Source organism: Diceros bicornis, chromosome 2 (assembly GCF_020826845.1).
Source record: "Diceros bicornis minor isolate mBicDic1 chromosome 2, mDicBic1.mat.cur, whole genome shotgun sequence".
Lineage (NCBI taxonomy): Eukaryota > Metazoa > Chordata > Mammalia > Perissodactyla > Rhinocerotidae > Diceros > Diceros bicornis.
In genome coordinates, this window is record NC_080741.1 from 82,510,783 (window position 1) to 82,534,138 (window position 23,356).

General features: G+C 40.9%; 1 protein-coding gene across 12 annotated transcripts in view; it reads left to right on the forward strand.

Moving 5' to 3' along the window:
- The window catches only part of SETD5 (SET domain containing 5), a 76,925-nt gene extending 66,249 nt beyond the window's left edge, over positions 1-10,676 (forward strand). For 7 of the 12 annotated variants that reach the window (XM_058564082.1, XM_058564058.1, XM_058564071.1 and 4 more), the window contains 6 exons: positions 2,515-2,571; positions 4,522-4,992; positions 7,428-7,726; positions 8,613-8,746; positions 9,229-9,317; positions 9,670-10,676. In XM_058564082.1, coding sequence (XP_058420065.1) covers positions 2,515-2,571; positions 4,522-4,992; positions 7,428-7,726; positions 8,613-8,746; positions 9,229-9,317; positions 9,670-10,278 — 1,659 coding nt within the window. In that variant the 3' untranslated portion in view covers positions 10,279-10,676. The remainder of the gene's footprint in view (positions 1-2,514; positions 2,572-4,521; positions 4,993-7,427; positions 7,727-8,612; positions 8,747-9,228; positions 9,318-9,669) is intronic. The other 5 variants (XM_058564125.1, XM_058564146.1, XM_058564100.1 and 2 more) reach the window with 1 other exon arrangement.
- The last annotated feature ends 12,680 nt before the right edge of the window (positions 10,677-23,356 follow it).

Genomic DNA, 23,356 nt, shown 5'->3' on the forward strand with positions numbered 1-23,356 from the left:
TTTCTTACTCCAGGTTACTTTCCCTTCTTGTTATAATGTGTTAAGAATGAGAAGTAGAAGGAGGCTAGCAACATGCATTTATAAGAGACAGATTTATTACGTTCATTCTCTGGATTGTTAGAAATGTATATTGCAGCTGTTTCAAAAAGTTAATTCTGAATCACTGTAGTATTCAAGTTTGGGTGACAGCAGGTCTACTGAATAGAATTCATGTGTATAAAAAAACTAATCTGTGGCATGATACTTTGCTTTATAATTAAATTAAACAGGCATTTTTCTCTTCCTTCTTAGAAAAGTTGGTTCTTATCACTAAACACGTTCAGCTCTGCCCCTAGCTTGCACTTCTCCAGATGTGTTCTTTGATAAAGGTGAATGTTCTAACCAATACTCTCCTCCCTATTCAGCTTTTATGAGAGCATAGAATTAAAAATACCTGGGCTTTTAAGTGGCTACCTCAGAAAGAGATAGCTAGCAACCTTGAAAGCAAGAAGCAGCTATGTTCTGTGCCTAAACTAGACCATGTGAACTTAACTTTGGAGCAAACCTCTTTTTGTGGGGGAAGAAAACCTTCCTGGTTACATGTGATTTCTAAGGAAGTTACTCATTACGAAATTCCCTGTGGCATTCTTTTTAGCCAGCTAGTAAAGCAGATACGGGCCTTACTGACTTTACTTGGTCCAATTGCAGTTGATTTTTCAGTTAGCAGCTAGAATTCGATAGTAAAATTTCATGAGAGGACAGTCCCTGGAGGGCAGTAAATTATAGGAATAGGGTTTCATACTTTATCAATGCAAATTTTATCATAAGTAAAGGTGAAATTACAGAAATTAGAAGGAAGTCACCTTCCAGAACAGCCAAGTTTAGCGCTCAGTGCCTTTCCTATCCCTTATAGCATTCTGGATAACTGAGAAACACTATGCAAAGGTCAGGTGTTTTTTTGTTTGTTTTTTTTTTTAAGGAAAAAATCAAAAATCCTTTTAGTGATGGATAGTCTAAGCATAATGTTAGAATATCAGGAAGGAAAGAAAATATTGTAATATATTAAACAGCCCATCCCTTCAAAAAGTCCAGTGCATGTTTCTACTATTTTAATCTCCTTTAACTAAAGAAATTTAGCCTCTCTTATCAGTAAAAAAAGACTTCACCGTCCTGACCATCCTTATTACCATTCAAATTGTATATGCTTTCCTATATTCTAGTATAGGGAGGTGAGGAGCTTTATTTCCATCCAAGACTATGACACAGAGAAATATCAAAAAGGTGTCATGAATAAAGATCAGCTTGGTTAGGGGAAGAATATTTTTGAAAGGAAAAATAAACATTTCAAGAGAAATCTCTCCAATGCTAAGGGAAGGAGTAGAGGGAGACATGTAGTAGAAGAGAACAAGATTATGAGAAGGGGGATACATCAAGAAAAAGAAGTGAAAGCTCCACTGGGAGGAGAAGCTTAATTAGCCCTGCTTTCCACCAGAATAACCCTTGCCTTCACTTCCTGCCTTGAGATCCGTATCCCACTATCTATCTCACACACACTACCCACCCCACCAAATAAAATTAACAGCCAATACCCTGCTCTGCTGAAGCAGCCTCATTTCTCCTACCACAGGATAGGTCTGCCATCCAGGCCACATTCATTCAGTCTATAACAGTAGGAATCCTGCCCTTACCTTACCACTGACACCTTGAATCCTTGTCACAACTACCACCACCATTCGCTCCACTTCTTAGTGTTCAGATGTTCCCAACGCGTTCACTGCCCAGCTCCTGTTTGATAAGGGAAGGCGGCCTCAGGTGAAAGCCCTTAGGGTAACCCTTTTTAGGACACAGGGACTCGAAGTGTACACATCTGCTTTTTATTTTGCTCTGTTCCCAAAAGAACAATGGATTTTAACATCAGAGAACGTTGGTTGGGGTGGTCAGATCCAATTAGATTATGCCAAGAACCATCTAGCCTATGAGCTAGATATTCTGTCAATCATATCTCCTATAACTGTCATTCAAGAGGAACTGGCCATCGCCCTAGCCTGTCAGCCCCCCAGCATGCTAGGCAACTTCCCTGGATAATGGTGGTGGGCCTAAGTCACATGAGAAAATGAGGAAATGTGATGTTCAGAAGGGGCTGTGGGGTGAAGGAAAAAGGTTCCCCTAAGGAAGAATAAGTGGTAAGGTGCCCGTTAATAACAAATACTGTAGGTTGCTAAACTCTCATCTAATATAGGAAGAAATATGATAGTGTAAAATTTCACCAATCTAACTCTTTCTTGATATCTGCTTGAGATGTTTACTTATAGCATGAAACATTATAACTGATTTATCCTTAAATGCTTTCAAAGACACCAGGAAGCATTTTAACAAGTCATTCTGTCTATTGAGAGGAATTCTGCAGTTAAATACCTGCCCCCCAAAAAAGTTGTGGCTAACCATCTATGCTTGCTTTTACTTTATTTTTTGTTTGTTTTGTTTTGCTTCTTGACTTCGAGTAGATGAATAACAAGATGCTTTTCCCTCCTCTAGAACATATCCTCCCCTGAGAGTTCCCCTGCGAATAGGCCCGAGTCCCTGTCACCCGAGGTAGTTATCACACCATCTCAATCACACTTGGAGGCTGAGAGTGAGTGTGCATGAGTGTATTCCTGAGTGTGTGGGGAGGGCTGGGGGGTCCGAATGAATGGGGTGATGGGCTGGAGGGTGGCCGATCGGTCACTGTAAGTCGAGTGAATCGTCCCGTGTGTGATTGTGATAACTCAGAACTCTCAATGTAGTTGGAGGAAAATGAAGTAGCTGTGTGTGTGTGTGGTGGGGTTTGTTTTTGTTGTTGTTGGGGGGAGGGGGGTGGCTGAAGAATTCTTCTAAAGAAGAATAGAATCTAGAAGTCAAGTTTAAAGGAGGCTGAAGATGTGGTAGGAGCCTTGTTAAAGTCTAACAAATAAGGTGTGTTTGTTAAATAAGAAAAGTTAAAAGTTGGTAGGAGCTGTCTTTTGATATTTATCATCTTGGGCTGGTAAAGGAACAGCTTATATTGGAAAAGGCAGGCAGCGATTTATGCCTTGTTCCAGGGTTAATCTGACAGCTTCTGGTTTAACTGGATGTTTTGGGCTTTGGTTGATAGATTGAGCAGCTTCTTTAGGAAGGGAGAGTCATGCCTCTCAGCTTTCTACATTTCTTTATAGCTCCTTACTGGGTACACAAGTAAACTAAGCCCATGGCTTTTGTGACACAAGCCTCTATTCTGCAGTGGTTGGGACATGGTTGCCATACAGGTGGCACCTCTTAGGGTATTAACTGAGTGCTTTTCTCAGAAACCCTACTGCTATGGACATGTTAAATTCAGATTTTAGTGCTAGAGTTTCTTAACTATTAAAAGATTTGGACAAACGTAGTAATCACTAACTCCGTGAATCCACATGGAGCCTTTTTCCTCTTGAAGAGAAAGTTATAGTCTCTCATAACCTTTCAGAAATTAACTGACCTGTTAACCCTTCCCCCTTCCAATAAAAAATTAGTGCTGAACTCAGTGACGCTTGACCAAATTCTGAATCAGTAGGATTTTATAGATCAATGTGAAATTGAAAAAGGTTGTATTCTATTGTACTCGAGGTTTTCTGGGTGTTTTTCACTCTATCTTGTAAGGAAGGTAAAGCTCTCCTCAGCTGCTCAAGATTCTAAGATAGCATAATTTGGAGGCTGACATGGTGTGGTATCTGGGTTTCTGGTACCATTCTTTCTAGAGAGTTAGCTATAGTTGACCTAGTGGTGGAAAATCTTGGTGTTAAGAGGTAATGATAACCAAATAATAGGTGGGGTTTATTTTGGGAGCATTTCAGATGCTCTGCAGTGATGAGCATTAATGGTCTTGTGATATGTTGACATACATTAGAGGATAAAGAAAGAAGAATTGAGTGGCCAGAAAGTTTTATGAGAAACACTCCTACTTAATGGTGAAAGTGAGTGAAGAACTGGTTGGTTGATGTCTTTAACTAATGCCATTCTCCTTTACTGAACCAGTAACTTAAATACTTGACTTTCCGTCTACTTTCTGCTTTCTTTCACCTTTTTCCCTCCTCCCACCTTCCATCAATATTAATTTAGAAATGAATGACACCAGAAGCCAGTTTTCTTAAGACACCAGTCTCACCTCTGTAGCATACATGGGGCTCAGGTACATCCCTAATTATACTGCCAGTCCCTTAATGTAGTGCCGAGTGACCCAGCAAACCTGATGAAAGGCTAAGCAGGCAAAATAATCACATTTGGCCAATTATCTAATTTTGACTTTCCCAGTATTCTCATCCAGAAAGACATTAAAGCAATTTGGGAAAGGCCAGGATTCTTTAGTAATCTGGCCTGTATACACTGTGGCTACATGGGACTTTTACAGATGTTAATGGCTTTCTCTCTTCTACTTCCATCCCTCTTATCTTTCCTTGTTCACCTTTGCCCCTCTCACCTCCCTTCTTTTCTGCCCTTTGACTTTTTCCTTTCTCCCCTACCCCATGTCTCTGTTGATTTTTATTCTTTCAGCTTTGTCACCGAAAAGACCTGGACTTGACAAAAGTAGGCTACCTTGACTCCAACACTAACAGCTGTGCTGACAGACCTTCCCTGATCAACTCGGGTCATTCTGACCTGGCTCCTCATCCCTCCATCGGGCCCACCTCTGAGACTGGCTTTCCAAGTAGGAGTGGAGATGGACATCAGACCCTTGTGAGAAACTCGGACCAGGCATTTCGGACAGAGTTTAACTTAATGTATGCCTACTCCCCATTGAACGCTATGCCTCGAGCAGATGGATTGTATCGTGGATCTCCTCTAGTAGGGGATAGGAAGCCTTTACATTTGGATGGGGGATATTGTTCCCCTGCAGAAGGGTTTCCCAGCAGATATGAACATGGTTTTATGAAAGACCTCTCTCGTGGATCTATGTCACCTGGTGGCGAAAGGGCTTGTGAAGGAGTCCCATCTGCCCCCCAGAACCCACCGCAGAGGAAAAAGGTAAGTGTTCCACATTATGTAGTCCCTTTTGAAGAACATTAGCTGAACAATTCAGTAGATATTTACTGAGTTTTCATTATGTGTTCAGCACTGTTCTCAGTGTGAGGAAAACAAAGATAAAAGTAAGATGTGGTCTGTGCCATGTCCAGTGAAAGACAGACTGTTTTAATACAATTTGATGAGCGTTGTAAATATTCAGCAAATTTAAATCTCTACTATGAATGTGCTGTTCACTTGATAGGCAATTCAAAGGATAGAGCAATGAAAAAGAATGCCAGTTACTTGTATTATTTAGCACTTCCCATGTTCTAGGCACTGTTAAGCTCTTCTTATGCATTTAATCCTCACAATAATCCTGTAAGATGGGTGATTTCCCATTTTGCAGATGGGGAAGCCAAGGCAAGTTGAATAACTTGCTATGGTCACACAGCTAGTAAATGGAAGAGCCAGGACATTACCCAGGTCTGTCTGATTCCAGATTGCATGCTCTTACTGCCACCATGCTATATTGCCTCCTAGGTTCTGCCCTAATGGAGCTTATAGCAAGTAAGACTGAGCTTAGCAGATAATTATATTAATAAGTAATTAATTACAATGGTGATGGATGCTCCAAAGGAGATGTTCAGATGTGGTGAGAACATCTTAACAGGGGAACCTGGTTTAGTCAGATATGTGGAGGGTACTTTAAGAATAAACAAGAGGCTCTTAGCCAGTTTGAGAGTGGTGGAATGAGAGGTGAGAGGTCACTAATTTAGCTGATTTCAAACAATAAGTAGGAACCAATCAGCCAACAAATGAAGATGAGGATGTTACGGAAGAGGGAGCAGAAAACGTAACTATATGACACTCCATTGGGTGTGCAGCAGGGATACAGTGTGGTTGCAAACAGTTGAATGTTGCTGTGGTATCAGGTGAAAGGTGGGGAGAGGAGGAGAATTCAGAGAGAGATGGGGAAGGCCAGGCCATAGAGAGCTGGCTAATGGGTTGGGGCTTAACTTGTAAGTAATGGCTGTTCTAGAAATTACAAAGCCAAAAATGTGTGGTTGTCAACTGTGGGGATTTGGAAATGCAAGGGAGTATTTTGGGTTGTCACAGCAACTTCCATTTACTGGGCAAGGCTAGAGATGCTAAGTGTTCTGTGTGTGTGTGGCAGTCTCACATAATTGCACCATATCTGTAGTACTCTCGTCGAAATGTAGCTTAGTGGCCTTTTTATATTTGCATTACAATGAAATACATTACCAGAATTTATTATTAACTCCTTTCCAAGATTGCGTATAGAAAATGCATACACAAAATTGTCTCGCTTTACATTTTTGTTATATTTTACATTTGGACAGAAAAATGAGAGCGCTAAGGGAATAGAAGGAGGAGGAAACACTGGCAGATAATTTGGAATAAGATAGCAATGGGTTTCGAAGACTGTTGCATGAACAGTGTTGACTATCAGGAACAAAAATGGAAATAATCTTTAGATTTTGGGTTTTATTTGTTATGTGCAAAAATTGTGGAACTCCTGCTATCTGCCAAGTTCTGTGCTGAATGTTAAAGATAAAAAGCCAGATAAACTTGGTCTTTGCCCTTGTAGAACATACAGTTTAGTGGAAGAACAAGCAAGACATTATAATAGGTCGACAGCTGGGGGAAGCACAGTGTGCTGTAATAAACAGCAAAGAGGCGGTGAACTCAGCGGGTCAGGGAGTTGGGGCTCTGCTGTGGCAGTCAAGAACGAACTTGGCAGATGGACGATGAATTGGGGAGGAGTTTCCAAGTGTAGGTTTTCTAGAGCTAGCTTGCTAAAATATAAACCAGAAATCATTTACTTTCTCTTTTTACCCTGGTTTCCCTATGTGTAAGACAAGAACAGTAGTAAATCCCTAGGTGTGTCTTGAAGAGTTGAGCATATTTAAGAACCCTGAAGCATTGGCTTTTTCTTTTTTGTGTGTTTGTTTCTTTCTTTTTTCCTCTCTCTCTCTTTTTTTAAACAACTAACTTTAAGGATTTCTAGGGAATGAGGAAGAGCTATTAGAATCACCCAGGAGGCTTTTTCAAACTACACAAGCTCCCCGCTCTCCACCCTTCCCTTTCTAGGTGCTACCATTGTTGCAAACAGTGATAGCACGCTTCTGTTACTGGGTAAGTGTAATCTCGCAGGTTTTTGTGAAGGCAGAAAAAAGATTGAGGTCTACTGGTGAACACCATTCTTCAAAAATGTCATCTCGTGTATTCTCTTCTCCTTACTAATTTCTGAGAGATTTAAATATGTAGCTGTGCTTGCTCAGATCTCTCTCACACCTGAAAAAAGTCAGCAGTGTTGGTGCCTGCTTTGTTTGCATGGCTTGCTAGTGGTTTGCTAGGATTTCATCTTCTTTCCCCATTGCTAGTGATCCTCTAACGATGCCTAGCTAGAGTCCTGTTTGCTGTTTTCTTCCTAGGTGTCCCTGCTGGAGTACCGCAAACGGAAACAAGAAGCCAAGGAGAATTCTGCCAGTGGGGGAGGGGACTCTGCACAGAGCAAAAGCAAGTCTGCAGGAGCTGGGCAGAGTGGCAGTAACTCACTGTCAGATGCTGGTGCCCATGGTGTGCAGGGGTCCTCAGCCCGGACTCCATCTTCCCCTCACACAAAATTCTCCCCATCCCATTCCTCTACGTCACATATGGAGGCGGTCAGCCCATCAGATTCCAGAGGCACTTCATCTCACTGCAGACCTCAAGAGAATATCAGCAGTAGGTGGTAAGTTTGTGTTTGATGCTTTAGTAATTAAATTCAGGAGGGAGGTATACATCTAGAATCATTCCCAGTTTTACCTAAAATGTTTGGGAACACTTATCTGAGAAAGCCAGCCAACAGTGTCATCTCTCCTGTTCAGCTGATTTATAATAGTATCAGCCACAACCCCCTAGCCTTACAGAAGCAAAGAATTGCCACCGAGCCTGCGGAACACTACTTTGGACAGCGTATAGTTGTGGACACAGACAACTGTTTTATTTGCTGGGCACTAACACTGCCTCTTCTATTTTCTCATTTTGTATGAAAGGTAAGTCAGCAGTTCAGCTCATTCCCCTTAAATGAACAACAGATGTCTCAATTCCATACGGCCAGCGTATACAGAGAAAAGGCGTATTCTGAAAGGACTTGTCTGGTTTAGGGGAGAACACAAATAAATAATACTAGTGGCAAGTACTGAGCATCAAGTGAGTGAAGTAGAGAATGAGGCAGGTCAGGGATCTTCAGCTGAAGAATTAAAGTCTGGGAAAGAAGAGACTTGGCTCAAATGAGTAATGTTCATTAATCTATGAAACACTTAAACTACTACTGTGTGCCAGGCACATAACTTCACAGAAGAGAAAACTTAGCATTTCAAAATGGAGGTTAAAAGAAGTAGACATCTTTAAACCTACTTTTTCCTTGATTGCCTTTTCTTTACAAGTATTTTTCTTCTGTGCCTGATGTAGTTTGAGGCAGAGAAAATATCTTGTTTTAAATTGGTGCTGGGGAAAGTAATGTTTAAAAGGATGTTTTAAGAGAATACGTTGTACAACCTTCGTCAGAGCTTCACTTGTTCCAGACTTGACTCTGAAGTCCTGTGGCATAAACTTGCACCCTGTTGCCTTCACAGGATGGTTCCCACGTCAGTAGAACGACTTCGAGAGGGAGGGAGCATCCCCAAGGTCCTCAGAACCAGTGTGAGGGTGGCCCAAAAAGGAGAGCCTTCTCCCACTTGGGAAAGTACCATCACAGAGAAAGACTCAGGTGAGCCCATGGCCTTCTTCTGCCAGCCAGGTTCAGGGACATGTGAGCCAGGCTCCACACAGTTCATATCAAATGCTGGGCTGAGGTGAGTCAGTTTCTTATGCAGTTGGGCTCCACTATATGCAAGGTTGCAGCTCAGTCTTGCTTCCACTCTTTTGGGCTATAGCATTCTTAAGATCTAGCATTGCTTGCTCTCTGTCTGCTCTCTTTTCCCAAGGGATACCTTTCTGTAACTCATCTCGCCAAAGGGCTGAAAATCCACTTGATGAAAGATGAAGAGACAGGAGGAGACAGGAATCAGATCAGGCGTTTAAACCATAGCCCATAATTAACCACTCCTTTTGCCCTTCTGGCATGCTGCACTCACCTGATTTGTCAGAAAGAGAGCAGCATGGGTTGGTGATGGTATTGATGATTTGAATGAACAATGGCTATTTTGTGCTTATTCTGAGAAGCCAAGTTGACTTTATATCACCTTCCAGACCCTGCAGATGGAGAAGGCCCGGAGACACTGAGCTCAGCGCTCTCTAAAGGAGCAGCCGTTTACAGCCCTTCCAGATACAGCTACCAGGTGAGACAAGAAATTGCTCATCTCTGGGCATAGAGAATATGTTCTGGGTTCCAAATGTTTTGTGATCCTGGCCATCCTTTGCAGTTGAGATGCCGTCTTTGCATATAATTTCGGCAGCCTTGGAAATAAGTCATCATCTGCTCACCTTCAGGTAATAAATCATGCCAGAAAAATAAATAAAGTGACCAGAGACAGCCATTTTACTGTCTTGGGTATCCTAAAAAGAACAAATGGTTAAGAGGATGAAGAAGAAGAAGAAAAAAAAGTAGGGTATTTCAAATACTCACAAGCCTAGATGGCTTAAATACGGACTTTTTCACCTCCTTATGCTTTTCCTCCTAACTCTTTCTAGCTCCTGCAGTGTGATAGTCCACGGACAGAATCACAAAGCCTCCTTCAACAGAGTTCCTCCCCCTTTAGAGGACATCCTACCCAATCTCCAGGATACAGTTATCGAACTACTGCACTGAGACCTGGAAATCCCCCCTCTCATGGTTCTTCAGAATCCTCCCTCTCTTCTACGTCGTATTCCAGCCCTGCCCACCCTGTGTCCACAGACTCGTTGGCCCCATTTACGGGGACACCAGGGTATTACAGCAGCCAGCCACATTCTGGAAACAGCACCGGCAGCAATCTTCCAAGGAGGAGCTGCCCTTCTAGTGCTGCTAGCCCTAGCCCACAGGGCCCCTCAGACTCGCCGACCTCAGACTTGGTTTCCCAGCCCAGCACAGGAACTCTGAGTTCCACCTCCTTTCCTCAGAACTCTAGGTCGTCATTGCCATCAGACTTACGGACTATCAGTCTGCCCAGTGCTGGGCAGTCAGCTGCCTACCAGGCCTCCAGGGTATCTGCGGTTTCCAATTCACAGCACTACTCACACCGCGGGAGTGGGGGTGTGCACCAGTACCGACTCCAGCCACTGCAAGGGTCAGGAGTCAAGACTCAGACAGGACTTTCCTAGGGCTTCTGGATTTGGGCAAACAGAACTGAATGAGCCCATAGCTGCTTCCTTCCAGCTGCCTCTGGAACCTAGGCCGAGCATATTGCTGGGGAAGGGGGTACAAGGTGCCAGAGGATTGGGTCTGGTCGACAAGAAACAAGACTTGTGGTCGCGACTGGCTCTGGCCTTGGAGAAAGATGTAAATCTTGTCTGAAGCAGAGACTATAAAGAAGTTTCTCCCTGCTGTTAAGGGTACATTGTTGACAAGCAAATGGTGTTTCGGTTAGTAATGGTTCTAAGTGCAATGAGTTGTGTTGAAGCCTTTGTCTCCCATCCTTGCCTGTAGCCTGTAGTCACTTGTGCAGTGAGGACATCTTTTTAAATACAAAAAAAAAAAAAAAAAAAAAACCATTTTTTTCTTTCAAAGGAAAAAAAGTGAAAAGAGCCAATCTCAAAGCCCCAAGCCATCTGAGTAGTGTTAGGGTTTTATGCACTTAAGAAAAAAGGTAGGTATGTAAATGTTCACCCTAAGACAACCATTCCAAAAGCAGATATCTGGCCAAGATGTGTCCACCAAGAATACTCCCTACCTTTGTCTTAAAATCACCAGGAAATAGGCAGGGACAGTGAAGCTTGGAATATGGTCTGACAGAGGGGTGCCTGGCTCCCTGAAGAAGAGCTTGAGGTCAACTCTTGATTATTCAGGAGCAGATTATCCTTGGAGATTGTCTGAGCCCCCAGCTGTTACCATCTCACTCCTCCTCCCCAAGCTGTTTCACAGCTCAGTAGCCCGTGAAGTAAACAGGCAAAGAAAAGTGGAATGATAAGTGAGATAGGCCAGTTGCATTGCCACTTATCATCTGTTGGCAATAAGTTTGATTAGGAAGGATCCCAAGTAGTTTGGGAATTCTTTGAATTTTATTTTTTCTACTCCCAATTAATCAGGAGTTGACGATCCAATGAATAGGACCGCCTCCGTGATTGGGGAGCATGCACTCGTGACTGCAGGGTAAGAGTGGAAAGATGTTTGTGGAGTGGCACTGACAGGGCTGTGATTGTGTGTGGGCATGTCCCACGTTTCGTTGGGGGATGCTTTTGAGAGTGGCCCAGGTGAGAGAGTTATAAAGCCACCCACACACCTAACACTGTTCAGGATGAGAGACGAGAGCAGACTGGCTTCTCCCCATCAGTGCATTGTGCCTGTTGTACACCCCTGGAGGAGCCCTGGAGCCAGCCCAGGTGGGGTACACAATCTTTTTAAATTCCATACGGTTGCCAGCTTATTTCTTTCACTTGTTTACTGTAATATCCGGTGTGTTTTTATTTATCTAATTTTGTATTCAGTTATAACCATGGTAGGGGTAGCAAATATATGACAGGTGTAATCCCTGGTGCTGCAGTGGACCTTACTTCTTTTCTTTTGGACAAGATAATACTGTGAGTCTCCCTCCTTCCTTCCCTCCGATTTGTTTTCTCCTTTCTTCTCCAGCCTCTTGCATCCCCTTCCTTTGTACCCTCTCCTACAACTATCAAATGCACAGTCTTCTCTCTTTGTGTGTGACTGTTACAAAATTTCACTTTTTCAAAATTGAAATCAGGTGTTTGCTCAAATGAGGGGAGATTTTTTTTTTTTTTAATGCTGGGACCTCAGCAGAATACTTTTCTTTTTGTTGTTTCCCCCACAAACCCATCAGTCTGGGAGAGCGTTGGGAGTGGAAATCACGTTGCCTGGGATGCTGGTTTCTTTGTATATTATATAAAACGTATGTAAATGTCTCTCCATTTGGGCTGGGGTTTGCATTCTCCCCTTGGCTGTTAACCGAGGGGAGAGGCCAGCGGGCAGGCGGCCCTCACCCTGCCTGGCACGTGCAGAGACCCCAGCCACTCTGTGTGGGCAGGGTGCTGTCAAGACCAGACCTCTGGGGGGGGTGGGGGCGGGGGGGTGGGGGGAACTCTTGGAAGGGAAGAAGTATCACTTCTTTCTCAAGTGGAGTGTTTACACCTTGCTGTAACATTTGAACTTTCACAAGAGATGTAATAATTTTGATAATAAAATTCTTAACCATAATAATCATAAAGTTGAGAACTTTGTTCAATTCTGTGACCTTCCCTTACCTGGTTTTCCTAACACTATCATTACCTGAAGACGGCAGGATGGACCCATCTTCAGGAGAATGTGCTCTTGGTGGAGTTGTTTTCCCCATAATGGGGCCAGGAATACAGATGGATCTTCCTTCAGCCTTTTATGATTAAGGTCAGGCCAGTGTTTGGGCAAGTCTGCAGCAGTGGAACTGAACACTGCAAACCGACTTGAACCGGCCTGGAGTTTCTGACCTTGGCCTCATTCATTTAGAAACTACATATTGCCCTTTTTCTTTTCCATCCAAAAACAATACCCAGCAGTTTTTGGTGATGGGTTTATGCTGATTAAAATGGGGATGGGAGTGGACAGATAAGGTCTCTGCTCTTATGGAGCTTACATTTTAGAGCAGGGTAAGAACTAAACCAGTTCGTAATTCAAATAGTCTTTACCATGTTACTGTTCCATAGTAGATACACCAACTAGGGAGGTTGAAGGGGCCACTCTAGGTTGGTTAATCAGGGAAGGTCTCTGAGGAATTGATGTTTAAGCTGAGACCTCAGTAATAAGGAGGCAGTCATGAAATGATATAAATAAAGATCATTCCTGGAGAGTTAGAACAGCAGGTGCGAAGCCTTGGAGGAAGAAAAGCCTTGGTTGGGATATAGTGAATGACCAGGGTGGGGAAAGGGCGTAGCAGATAACCGGTAAGACAGAAAGATAGGGGTCGGATCATGTACGGCAGGGGTCAGCAAACTGTTTTCTATAAAGGGCAAGTTAGTAAATACTTAGGCTTTGCAAGCCATGTGATCTCTGTCACAACTATTTAACTCTGCCATTGCAGTACAAAAACAGCCATAGGCCCCTCATGGCTGTGCTCCAATAAAACTATATTTACGGAAACATGGAGAGTCAGATTTGGCCTGCAGGCTGTGATTTGCTCGTCCCTGATGTGGAGCCTTGTGGGTTAATTTAAAGAATCTCAATTCTAAATACAGTGGGAAAGTCCTTGCAGAATTTTAAGCAGAGAAGTGGTATGGTCTAATTTGTGTAAGATTTGTTGGTTAAAAATTACTCTTAATTGTTTTAATCCTGGGGGAGAGATGAATAGAAACCAGGAAACAATTTCGAAACTAGAGCAGTTATTTAGGCAAGCAGCAATACCATGGTGCTTGTATTAAGATGGCAGTAATGGGGATAAGAAGTTGTGGAATCAGAATATGTTTAGCAAATAAATAGCATTGCTTGCAGATAGATGGGTGTGGCAGGGTTTTGCTCTAACATTTGTTTGAGAAATATTTACTGAGACCTATGATAGACTACATTTTTGCTAAGCACAAAAGGGATTCAAAGATGGAAAAGATGCTATCCATTTCTTGAAGGAGCTTAGGAAGTAACCAGTTGGAAATGTAATAAAAATTATTGTTTTTCTTAGAAGACCCTTCCAAAATGCCTGTAGGAATACCTAAGTAACCTTTCACCAGCCACAACCGAATTCTGCCTGCGGTAAGAGGAGAAAAGGTGCATGTTCGTCTTTACAAAGCATTTTCCTATAGGGGCCGGCCCGGTGGCGCAAGCAGTTAAGTGTGCACGCTCTGCTGCGGCGGCCTGGGGTTCGCTGGTTCAGATCCCAGGCGCGCACCGAAGCACCACTTGTCAAGCCATGCTTTTGTGGCGTCCCATATAAAGTGGAGGAAGATGTTAGCCCAGGGCCAGTCTTCCTCAGAAAAAAAAAAAAGAGGAGGATTGGCAGATGTTAGCTCAGGACTGATCTTCCTCACCAAATAAATAAATAAATAAGCATTTTCATCTACAGTGTCTTATTTGGTCTCATAATTCTGTGATGAAAGGAAGCCAAGTGCTAGTATTTAAAGATGAGAAATTGAAGTCTAGTTCAGTGTTCCAGGTGTACCACAGGGCTTCTGATAATGAATAAGCCCATCTGATTTTTGCCAGAATTGGAAGGTTCTGTTCCGTAATCATTTACGAAACACCTGTTGTGTGCTAGGCTGTATGTAAGGTGCTAAGAATATGAAGATGAGTAGGTCAGCCAATTGCCTGATTAGGGATTACTAGTCTGCTTGCTACTCTATTACTAGGTACTTTGCTTTTGGTATGTATGATATAAGAAGCTGAACAGTATTAAAGAAGTAAGCTGGTGCCACGGTGCACCTTATATATGACTACAGTTTACCAGGGTCGTCCATTTATGTTATCAGCTATCTCTTTCACACTTACAGTATAAGGTAGGTATTATTCTCATTTTATAATTTTTTTAATGAATTTCAGAGGATACAATTTGTCCAAGATTTCTCTCTTCTAAATGGCAGACCCAAACCGACAGTCTTGGGAATTTTGCAATTTACCCAGGAAACAGACAGCTAATGATACTGTGAAACTGTGACTAGAAATCACTTGACGAGCTGAAAAAGTATATTATACCCTTTCCTACCTTAAAAACAGCAGTCGGGACTTTTTGGCCCTGAGGCATCAGTTTGATGGTTGCAGGGTTCTCTGTTTAGCAGAGGTCACCCCAAAGAAAAAAATAAAATATTCACATGGAGTAGGCCATTCACTTTGAAAGTACACTGATTATCAATTCATCATCCAGAGCCAGGACAGCCTCCATAACCTGCTGTGAGGTTCAGAGAGAGAAAGGAGTTTGCCAAGGTTCTTAATATACCCTGTGCTGTATATTGATAAAGGAAACAGCTTGGAGAAAAGCGTAGTTATTGAAGGAGATGGTGTTCCCCTATAGCTTTTATCTGCTACATTCAAATCTTACCTGGCAGGGCTCTCCCCGTGGCGTAGCGGTTAAGTGCGCTCGCTCCGCTACTGGCGGCCCTGGTTCAGATCCTGGGCGCGCACCGACGCACCGCTTCTCCGGCCATGCTGAGGCCGCGCCCCACATAAAGCAACTAGAAGGATGTCCAACTATGACATACAACTGTCTACTGGGGCTTTGGGGGGAAAAAAAGGAGGAGGATTGGCAATAGATGTTACCTCAGAGCCGGTCTTCCTCAGCAAAATGAGGAGGATTAGTATGGATGTTAGCTCAGGGCTGATCTTCCTCACAAAAAAAAAAAAAAAAAAAACTTACCTGGCAGAGATTCTGAGATAACAGTTTTGAATATTTCTCAAATCCCCCTAAAAGCACACAAAGCAGTCATCATAGCTCAACAAAACCTTGGGCAACTTTACAGGAAAACTAGATGTCTCCATGAGCCCCAAAACAAAAGGTGGGTAGAAATAAACCACCAATAGCCAGCCACAAGACCTGCACAATATCACCTTTTGTTCCAGAGGAAGCAATGGAGCATCTGATGGATCTTAGAACTCCAAAACAAGTACTCACTTGGAAGTTCAGCAAGCCAGTTTGAAAACAGCCAAAACTGGCAGGGATTTGCAGTGAATACAAAGGATGCTTGGTTAGGTGTAAAGGATCTGCAGCAGTCTGGGGTCAAGAAAATTGTAACCAGCAAAGTCTCCCAGACAAAACTCCACACTGAAAAGAAACTCGTGGTAGAATCCAAATTGAGCAAAACAGTCGAAATAGGAATTGGGGGGGGTGTGGGGGGGGAGCACATTAAATGAAGTATTTTGAGGAAGAGTGAAACTAGGATTGTCCCATTAAATCTAGAAAGTATTGTCCTAGGAACAATACAGTTATGTACCACATATGACTTTTCAGTCAACAACAGACTACATATACCACAGTGGTCCCTTAAGATTGGTACCATATAGGCTAGGTGTGTAGTAGGCTATACCATTTGGGTTTGTATAAGTACACTCTATGATGTTCACACAAGGACAAAATTGCCTAATTATGCATTTCTCGATGTATCGTTGTTAAGCAACTCATGACTATATAAGGATATTAAAGAATGTATCTTGTTTTTTAACTCCTGAGAGAAACAATTAGTCATAAAGTTCTAAGCGTATTCTGTGCTGAATTTAAACAGCTATTGTTTGCACAGTCCATATTTTAATGTTTTACATACAAAACAAGTACTGTAGAACTTTGAAACTAGAAAAATTCATAAATCATGCCACCCTTCTAAAAGTGCAGAAAAACTAACTTGTACAAATATTGTAACAGGATCAAAGTCAAATCCCAAACAGTTATAAGAAAGTAAGGAGCAGAATAATATCCCCACAGACAATAAAAACATGCTAAAGACATACAGATAAACATTTAAAAAGTGACAAATATCAGGGCTGGCCTGGTGGCGCAATTGGTTAAGTGCGCGCGCTCCGCTGTGGCAGCCTGGGGTTTGCCGGTTCGGATCCCGGGCACACACCAACACACTGCTTGGCAAGCCATGCTGTGGCAGCATCCCATATAAAACGGAGGAAGATGGGCACAAATGTTAGCCCAGGGCCAGTCTTCGTCAGCACAAAAAAAAAGAGGAGGATTGGCGGATGTTAGCACAGGGCTGATCTCCTCACACACACACACAAAAAAGTGACAGCTTCAAAAACTAGGAATAAAGGGGAACTTCCTCAACTTGATAAAGAACAGCTACAAAAACCTATAGCTAACATCATACTTAATGGTGAGAAACTAGAAGATTTCCCACTAAGATCTAGAACAAAGCAAGGATGTCCACTCTCATCACTCTTAAAAACATTGTTCTGGAAGTCCTAGCTAGTGCAATAGGACAAGAAAAGGAAATAACAGGTATACAGATTGGGAGGGAAGAGATAATACTGTTTTTGTTCATAGATGACATAATTGTTTTGTAGGAGATCCAAAAGAATCAACCAAAAAAAAAAAAAAGTGGAACTAATAAGCAATTGTAGAAAGGTTGCAGGATACAAGGTTAATATACAAATGTCAATTGCTTTCCTATATCCAAACAACCACCAATTGGAATTTGGAAATTAAAACACATTAAAAACATTTCTATTAGCACCCCAAAAAATAAAATAGGGATAAATCTAACAAAATACATACAAGACCTATATGGAAAAAACTACAAAACTGATGAGAGAAATCAAAGAAGAACTAAATAAACAGAGGAATATTCCATGGTCATGGATAGGAAGACTCAGTGTCAGGATGTCAGTTCTCAACTTGATCTATAGATTCAGAATCTCAGCAAGTTATTTTGTGGATATCAATAGACTAATTCTAAAGTTTATATGGAGAGGCAAAAGACCCAGAATAGCCAACACAATGTTGAAAAAGAAGAACCAAGTCAGGACTGAAACTACCTGACTTCAAGACTTACTATCAAGCTACAGTAATCAAGGTAGTGTGGTACTGGAGGTCGATGGAACAGAATAGAGCAGCCAGAAATAGACCCACACAAATATAGTCAACTGATATTTGACAAATAAGTAAAGACAATACAATGGAGAAAAGATAGTCTTTTCAACAAATGGTGCCAGAACAACTAGACATCCACATGCAAAAAATGAATCTAGACACAGACCTTACACCCTTCGCAAAAATTAACTCAAAATGGATCATGGACCTAAATGCAAAAGTATTAAACGCCTAAAAGATAACATAAGAGAAAATCTAAAAAACATTGGGTTTGGCAATGTTTTTAGATACAACACCAAAGTCCCCGTCCATGAAAGAAATAATTGGTAAGCTGGACTTCATAAAAAGTTAACTTCTACTCTACAGATGACACTACCAAGAAAATGAGAAGACAAGCCACAGACTGGGAGAAAATATTTGCAAAAGACATATCTGATAAAGGACTTATCCAAAATATACAAAGCACTTTTAAAACTCAACAATAAGAAAACGACCTACAGGGCCGGCCCCATGGCTTGGCGGTTAAGTGCGCGTGCTCCGCTGCTGGTGGCCCGGGTTCGGATCCCAGGTGCGCACCGGCGCACCGCTTGTCCAGCCATGCTGAGGCCGCATCCCACATACAGCAACTAGAAGGATGTGCAACTATGACATACAACTATCTACTGGGGCTTTGGGTGGAAAAATAAATAAAATTATTAAAAAAAAAAAAAAGAAAAGAAAACAACCTACAGATTCAATGTAGTCTCTATCAAAATTCCAATGGTATTTTTCACAGAAATAGAACAAACAATCCTAAAATTTGTATGGAACCACAAAAGACCCTGAATAGCTAAAGCAATCTTGAGAAAGAAAAACAAAGCTGGAGGCATCACACTTCCTGACTTCAAACTATATCACAAAGCCATAATCATCAAAACAGTATGGTATTGGCATAAAAACAGACACGTAGATCAGTGGAACAGAATAGAGAGACGAGAAATGAACCCATGCATATACAATCAATTAATTTATGACAAGGGAGCCAAGAATATATAATGCGGAAAGGACAGTCTCTTCAATAAATGGTGTTGAGAAAACTGGACCACTGTGTTATACCTTACACAAAATTAACTCAAATGGATTAAAGACTTTAATGTAAGACCTGAAACCATAAAAATCCTACAGAAAAACATAGTAAGCTCCTTGACATTGGTCTTGGTGACAATTTTTTGGATTTGACAACAAAAGCAAAAATAAACAAACTAAAAAGCTTCTGCACAGTGAAGGAAACTATCAACAAAATGAAAGGCAACCTACCAAATGGGAGAAAATATTTGTAAATCATATCTGATAAGGGATTAATATCCAAAATATATAAAGAACCCATACAACTCAATAGCAAAAAAATCCAAACAGTCCAATAAAAAAATGGACAGAGGACTTGAATTCACATTTTTCCAAAGAAGACATGCAGATGACCAACAGGTACGTGAAAAAATGCTCAGCATCTTTAATCAGCAGCGAAATACCAATCAAAACCACAATGAGGTATCACCTCATACCTGTCAGAATGGCTGTTATCAGGAAGACAATAAGTGTTAGTGAGGATGTGGAGAAAAAGGAAGCCCTCGTGCACTGTTGTTGGGAATGTAAATTGCTGCAGCTACTATGGAAAACAGTATGGAGGTTCCTCAAAAAATTAAAAATAGAACTACCATGTGATCCAGTAATTCCACTTCTGGGTATGTATTTATCTGAAAAACGAAAACACTAACTCAAAAAGATAGCTGCACCCCCATGTTCATAACAGCATTATTTACAGTAGCCAATTTATGGAAACAATCTAAGTGACCATCAATGTGTGAATATATAAAGAAAATGTATATATGCAATGGAATATTATTCATCCATAAAAAAGAAGAAAATCCTGCTATTTGTGACAACATGGATGGACCTCGAAGACATTATACTAATTGAAGTAAGTCAGACAGAGAAAGACAAATACTGTATGATCTCACTTATATGTGGAATTTTAAAAGAAAAAGCAAAAACAAAACAAACTCATGGATACAGAGAACATACTGGTGGTTGCCAGAGGTGGGGAATAGGGGTAGGCAAAATGAATGAAGGTGATCATAAGGTCAAACTTGCAGTTATAAGTCATGGGGATGTGATGTACAGCATGGTGACTATAGTTAATGCTGTATTGCGTGTTTGCAAGTTGCTAAAGGAGTAGATCTTAAGAGTTCTCATCACCAAAAAAAAATTTTGTAACTATGGTGATGGATGTTATAGACATTGTGGTGATCATTTCACAGTATATACATATATCAAATTATGTTGTACACCGGAAACTAATATAATGTTATATGTCAATTATATCTCAATTTAAAAAACTCCCAGGGGCCAGCCTGGTGGCGTAGTGGTTAAGTTTGCACGCTCCGCTTCAGCGGCCCAGGGTTTGCAGGTTCAGGTCCCAGGCACAGACCTACACACCACTCATCAAGCCATGCTGTGGAGGCGTCCCACATAAAAAAATAGAGGAGGATAGGCACAAATGTTAACTCAGGACCAATCTTCCTCAGGAAAAAAGAAAAACCCAGTAAGACGAGAGGAGTGCGACAGCAGGTATACGTAGCCTTCATGTTTTAGGTCCAGCCTACACTTCCTCTATTTAGCCTTATTTCCTCTATTTAAAACTTTTGTGTCACCCAATATGACTATAATTTCCTTAAGGTCAGGATTTTACTATGTTTATTCTCCACAGAGTCTTGTATACAGGATGTGCTTAATTCTTTGAGAAATTGACAGAAGAGAAATGAGAAGAAAAAAAGAAGAGATATAACCTTTTGGAGAAATAAATGGATTTTCGTAATTTCTTAGAAGATCCAGTAGATAAAATTGAGGTCATAAAGTACAAGTTAAAGAAAATTTCTACCTGAAGAAACTTACAAAACAGAAATGGTGGTGAAGAAAAGGAGTAGTGTTTAATTTACTAATAAAAAGTTTAGCAAATCAGTAGGGCACATTGGTTTTTAAAGGCTCTGCTTCAAAATATGCATACATTTTAAGGTCCATTGGTATTGATACCCACCAATAAAGCCTACTAGAGCTCTTCAATTCAATAAAGCTTTATTTGTGGTTATCTGCAGAATGCTTTCCTCTCCTTGGCAACAAAAAAGCAACTTGATTAAAAAATGGGCAAAAGATCTGAACAGACACTTCATATACAGATAAATAAGCATGGCAAATAAGCATATGAAAAGATGCTCAACATCATATGTCATTAGGGAATTGCAAATTAAAACAATAATGAGATGTCACTACATGCCTATTAGAATGGCCAAAATCCAAAACACTGACAATACCAAACGCTGTTGAAGATGTGGGGCAACACGAACACTCATTCATTGCTGGTGGGAATGCAAAACGGTACAGCCACATGGGAAGATAGTTTGCAGTTTCTTACAAAACTAAACAAAATCTTACCATACAATCCAGCAATTGTGCTCCTTGATATTTACCCAAAGAAGCTGAAAACGTATGTCCACACAAAAACCTGCACATGGATGTTTACAGCAGCTTTATTGATAATTAACAAAACTTGGAAGCAACCAAGATGTCCTTCAGTAGGTGTATCAATAAATAAACTGGTACATCCAGAAAATGGAATATTTTTCAGCACTAAAATGAAATGAGCTATCAAGCCATGAAAAAACGTGGACAAACCTTTAATGCATATTACTAGTGAAAGAAGCCAGTCTGAAAAGGTACTGTATGATTCCAATTATATGGCATTCTAGAAAATGCAAAACTATGGAGGCAGTAAAAAGATAAGGGGTTGGGAGAGAGGAATGAATCAGTGGAGCACAGAATTTTTAAGGTAATGAAACTGTTTTGTATGATACTGTAATGGTAGATACATGTCATTATACGTTTGTCCAAACCCATAGAATGTACAACACCAAGGTGAACCCTGGGGGCCGACCCGTGGCGTAGCGGTGAAGTGCGCATGCTCTGCTGCTGGTGGCCCAGGTTCGGATCCCAGGCGCACACCGACACACTGCTTGTCAAGCCATGCTGTGGCAGCACCCCATATAAAGTGGAGGAAGATGGGCACGGATGTTAGCCCAGGGCCAGTCTTCCTCAGCAAAAAGAGGAGGATTGGCATGGATGTTAGCTTAGGGCTGACCTTTCTCACAAAAACAAACAAACAAAAAAGAGTGAACCCTGATGTAAACTATGGACTAATGGACTTCAGGTGAAAGTGATGTGTCACTATAGGTTCATCAATTGTAAGAAATGTACCACTGTTGGTGGACGATGTTGATAATGTGGGAGGCTGTGCATGTGTGGGACAGGGAGAATATAGGAAACCTCTGTACCTTCTGCTTAATTTTGCTGTGAACTGAAAACTGCTTTAAAAGATAGTCTTTTTTTAAAAATGACAAATGTAGAAGACAGGAAAAAAAAAGACACAACATGTGTATAATAGGGGTTTCCAAAGACAAAAAAGCAAGAGAAGAGAACAAATATCAAAATTTATAATTCAAGAAAACTTTCCTGAAATATTTTAAACTGCAATTGAAAGAGTATTGCATATCTAGTAAATTCAACCCAGAATGACCAATATCAAGACATTCTAGTAAAATTGCTGGAGTTTAAAGAAAATGAAAGAATCTTGAGTATCCAAGCCCTCAAAAAGTTGCTGATAATGGAAAGAAAATTAAGCATATCATGTTTTTTGACAGCAACAATTTATGGCAAAAGAAATGGAGTAATATATTTAAAATACTCAAACTATGAGCCAACAGTATCATACCAACTGAACTGACTTTCAAGTATAATAGCAGCAAACTGTCGTCAGCAAGCAAGAACTTGGGGAATTTATTTCTGTTAATTCTTTCTTAGGAATCTTTTAGAAACTGAGCTTCAGACAACCAAACTGTCTTGGAAACATCAACATAAAGTCTGGTAGTGATTAATTACATACAGTTAACTACATGTAAAACTAAGACTAAATGAGGGATATAAGGAGAGAGTATACTATAAAATGGTTTATGTGGCCTAAGCAATGTGTAGATACAGTGCAACTATAAAAAAAAATAAGAAAAGAATGTTTTTAGTAATATTGGTGGCAGTATATCTGAGGGCTTTAATGTGGGATAAAGCAAATGAATCCAATGTCCTTGAGAACCAGGATTCTCAGTGTAGGGGAAAAAGGATAGATGTTAAGATAGATGTTAAGCCAAAACCTTCCATATGTCTGTATTAACTCATGAGGTATTTTATCATGGATAGATAGATTAGATAGATAAATAGATCCCATATCTATATATATGTAAGTTTTGTGTGTCTGTGTCTTAGCTTTGTCAACTGAAAAGGCTTAGAAACAGGGCTTCTTAGAGAAATGGCTGATTTTGGTCTGAGGGAGGAAATGCACAAGATCGGTCTGGAACATCTTGTGATACCAGAGAGCAAGGATACTATCAGAGATAATTAGGGTTAGGTTTAAAAGACTCACACCAACTTAAAGAGGCTTATTCTGACCAATGATGGGACATATTAAGTATTAATTAAAATAATAAATATAACAGAACCAAATACATCAAATATGTTTAAATCCATGAGTTCATAACGGTACCAAAACATAATAATTGTCCCTCTCTGGAGGATGTTTGGGAACCACCTCTAGTTTTGAAAACTGGTAAATAAAGGAAAAGACTCCAGCGTTTTTCTTGCCTTTTCCTATACAAGTTGTACCACTG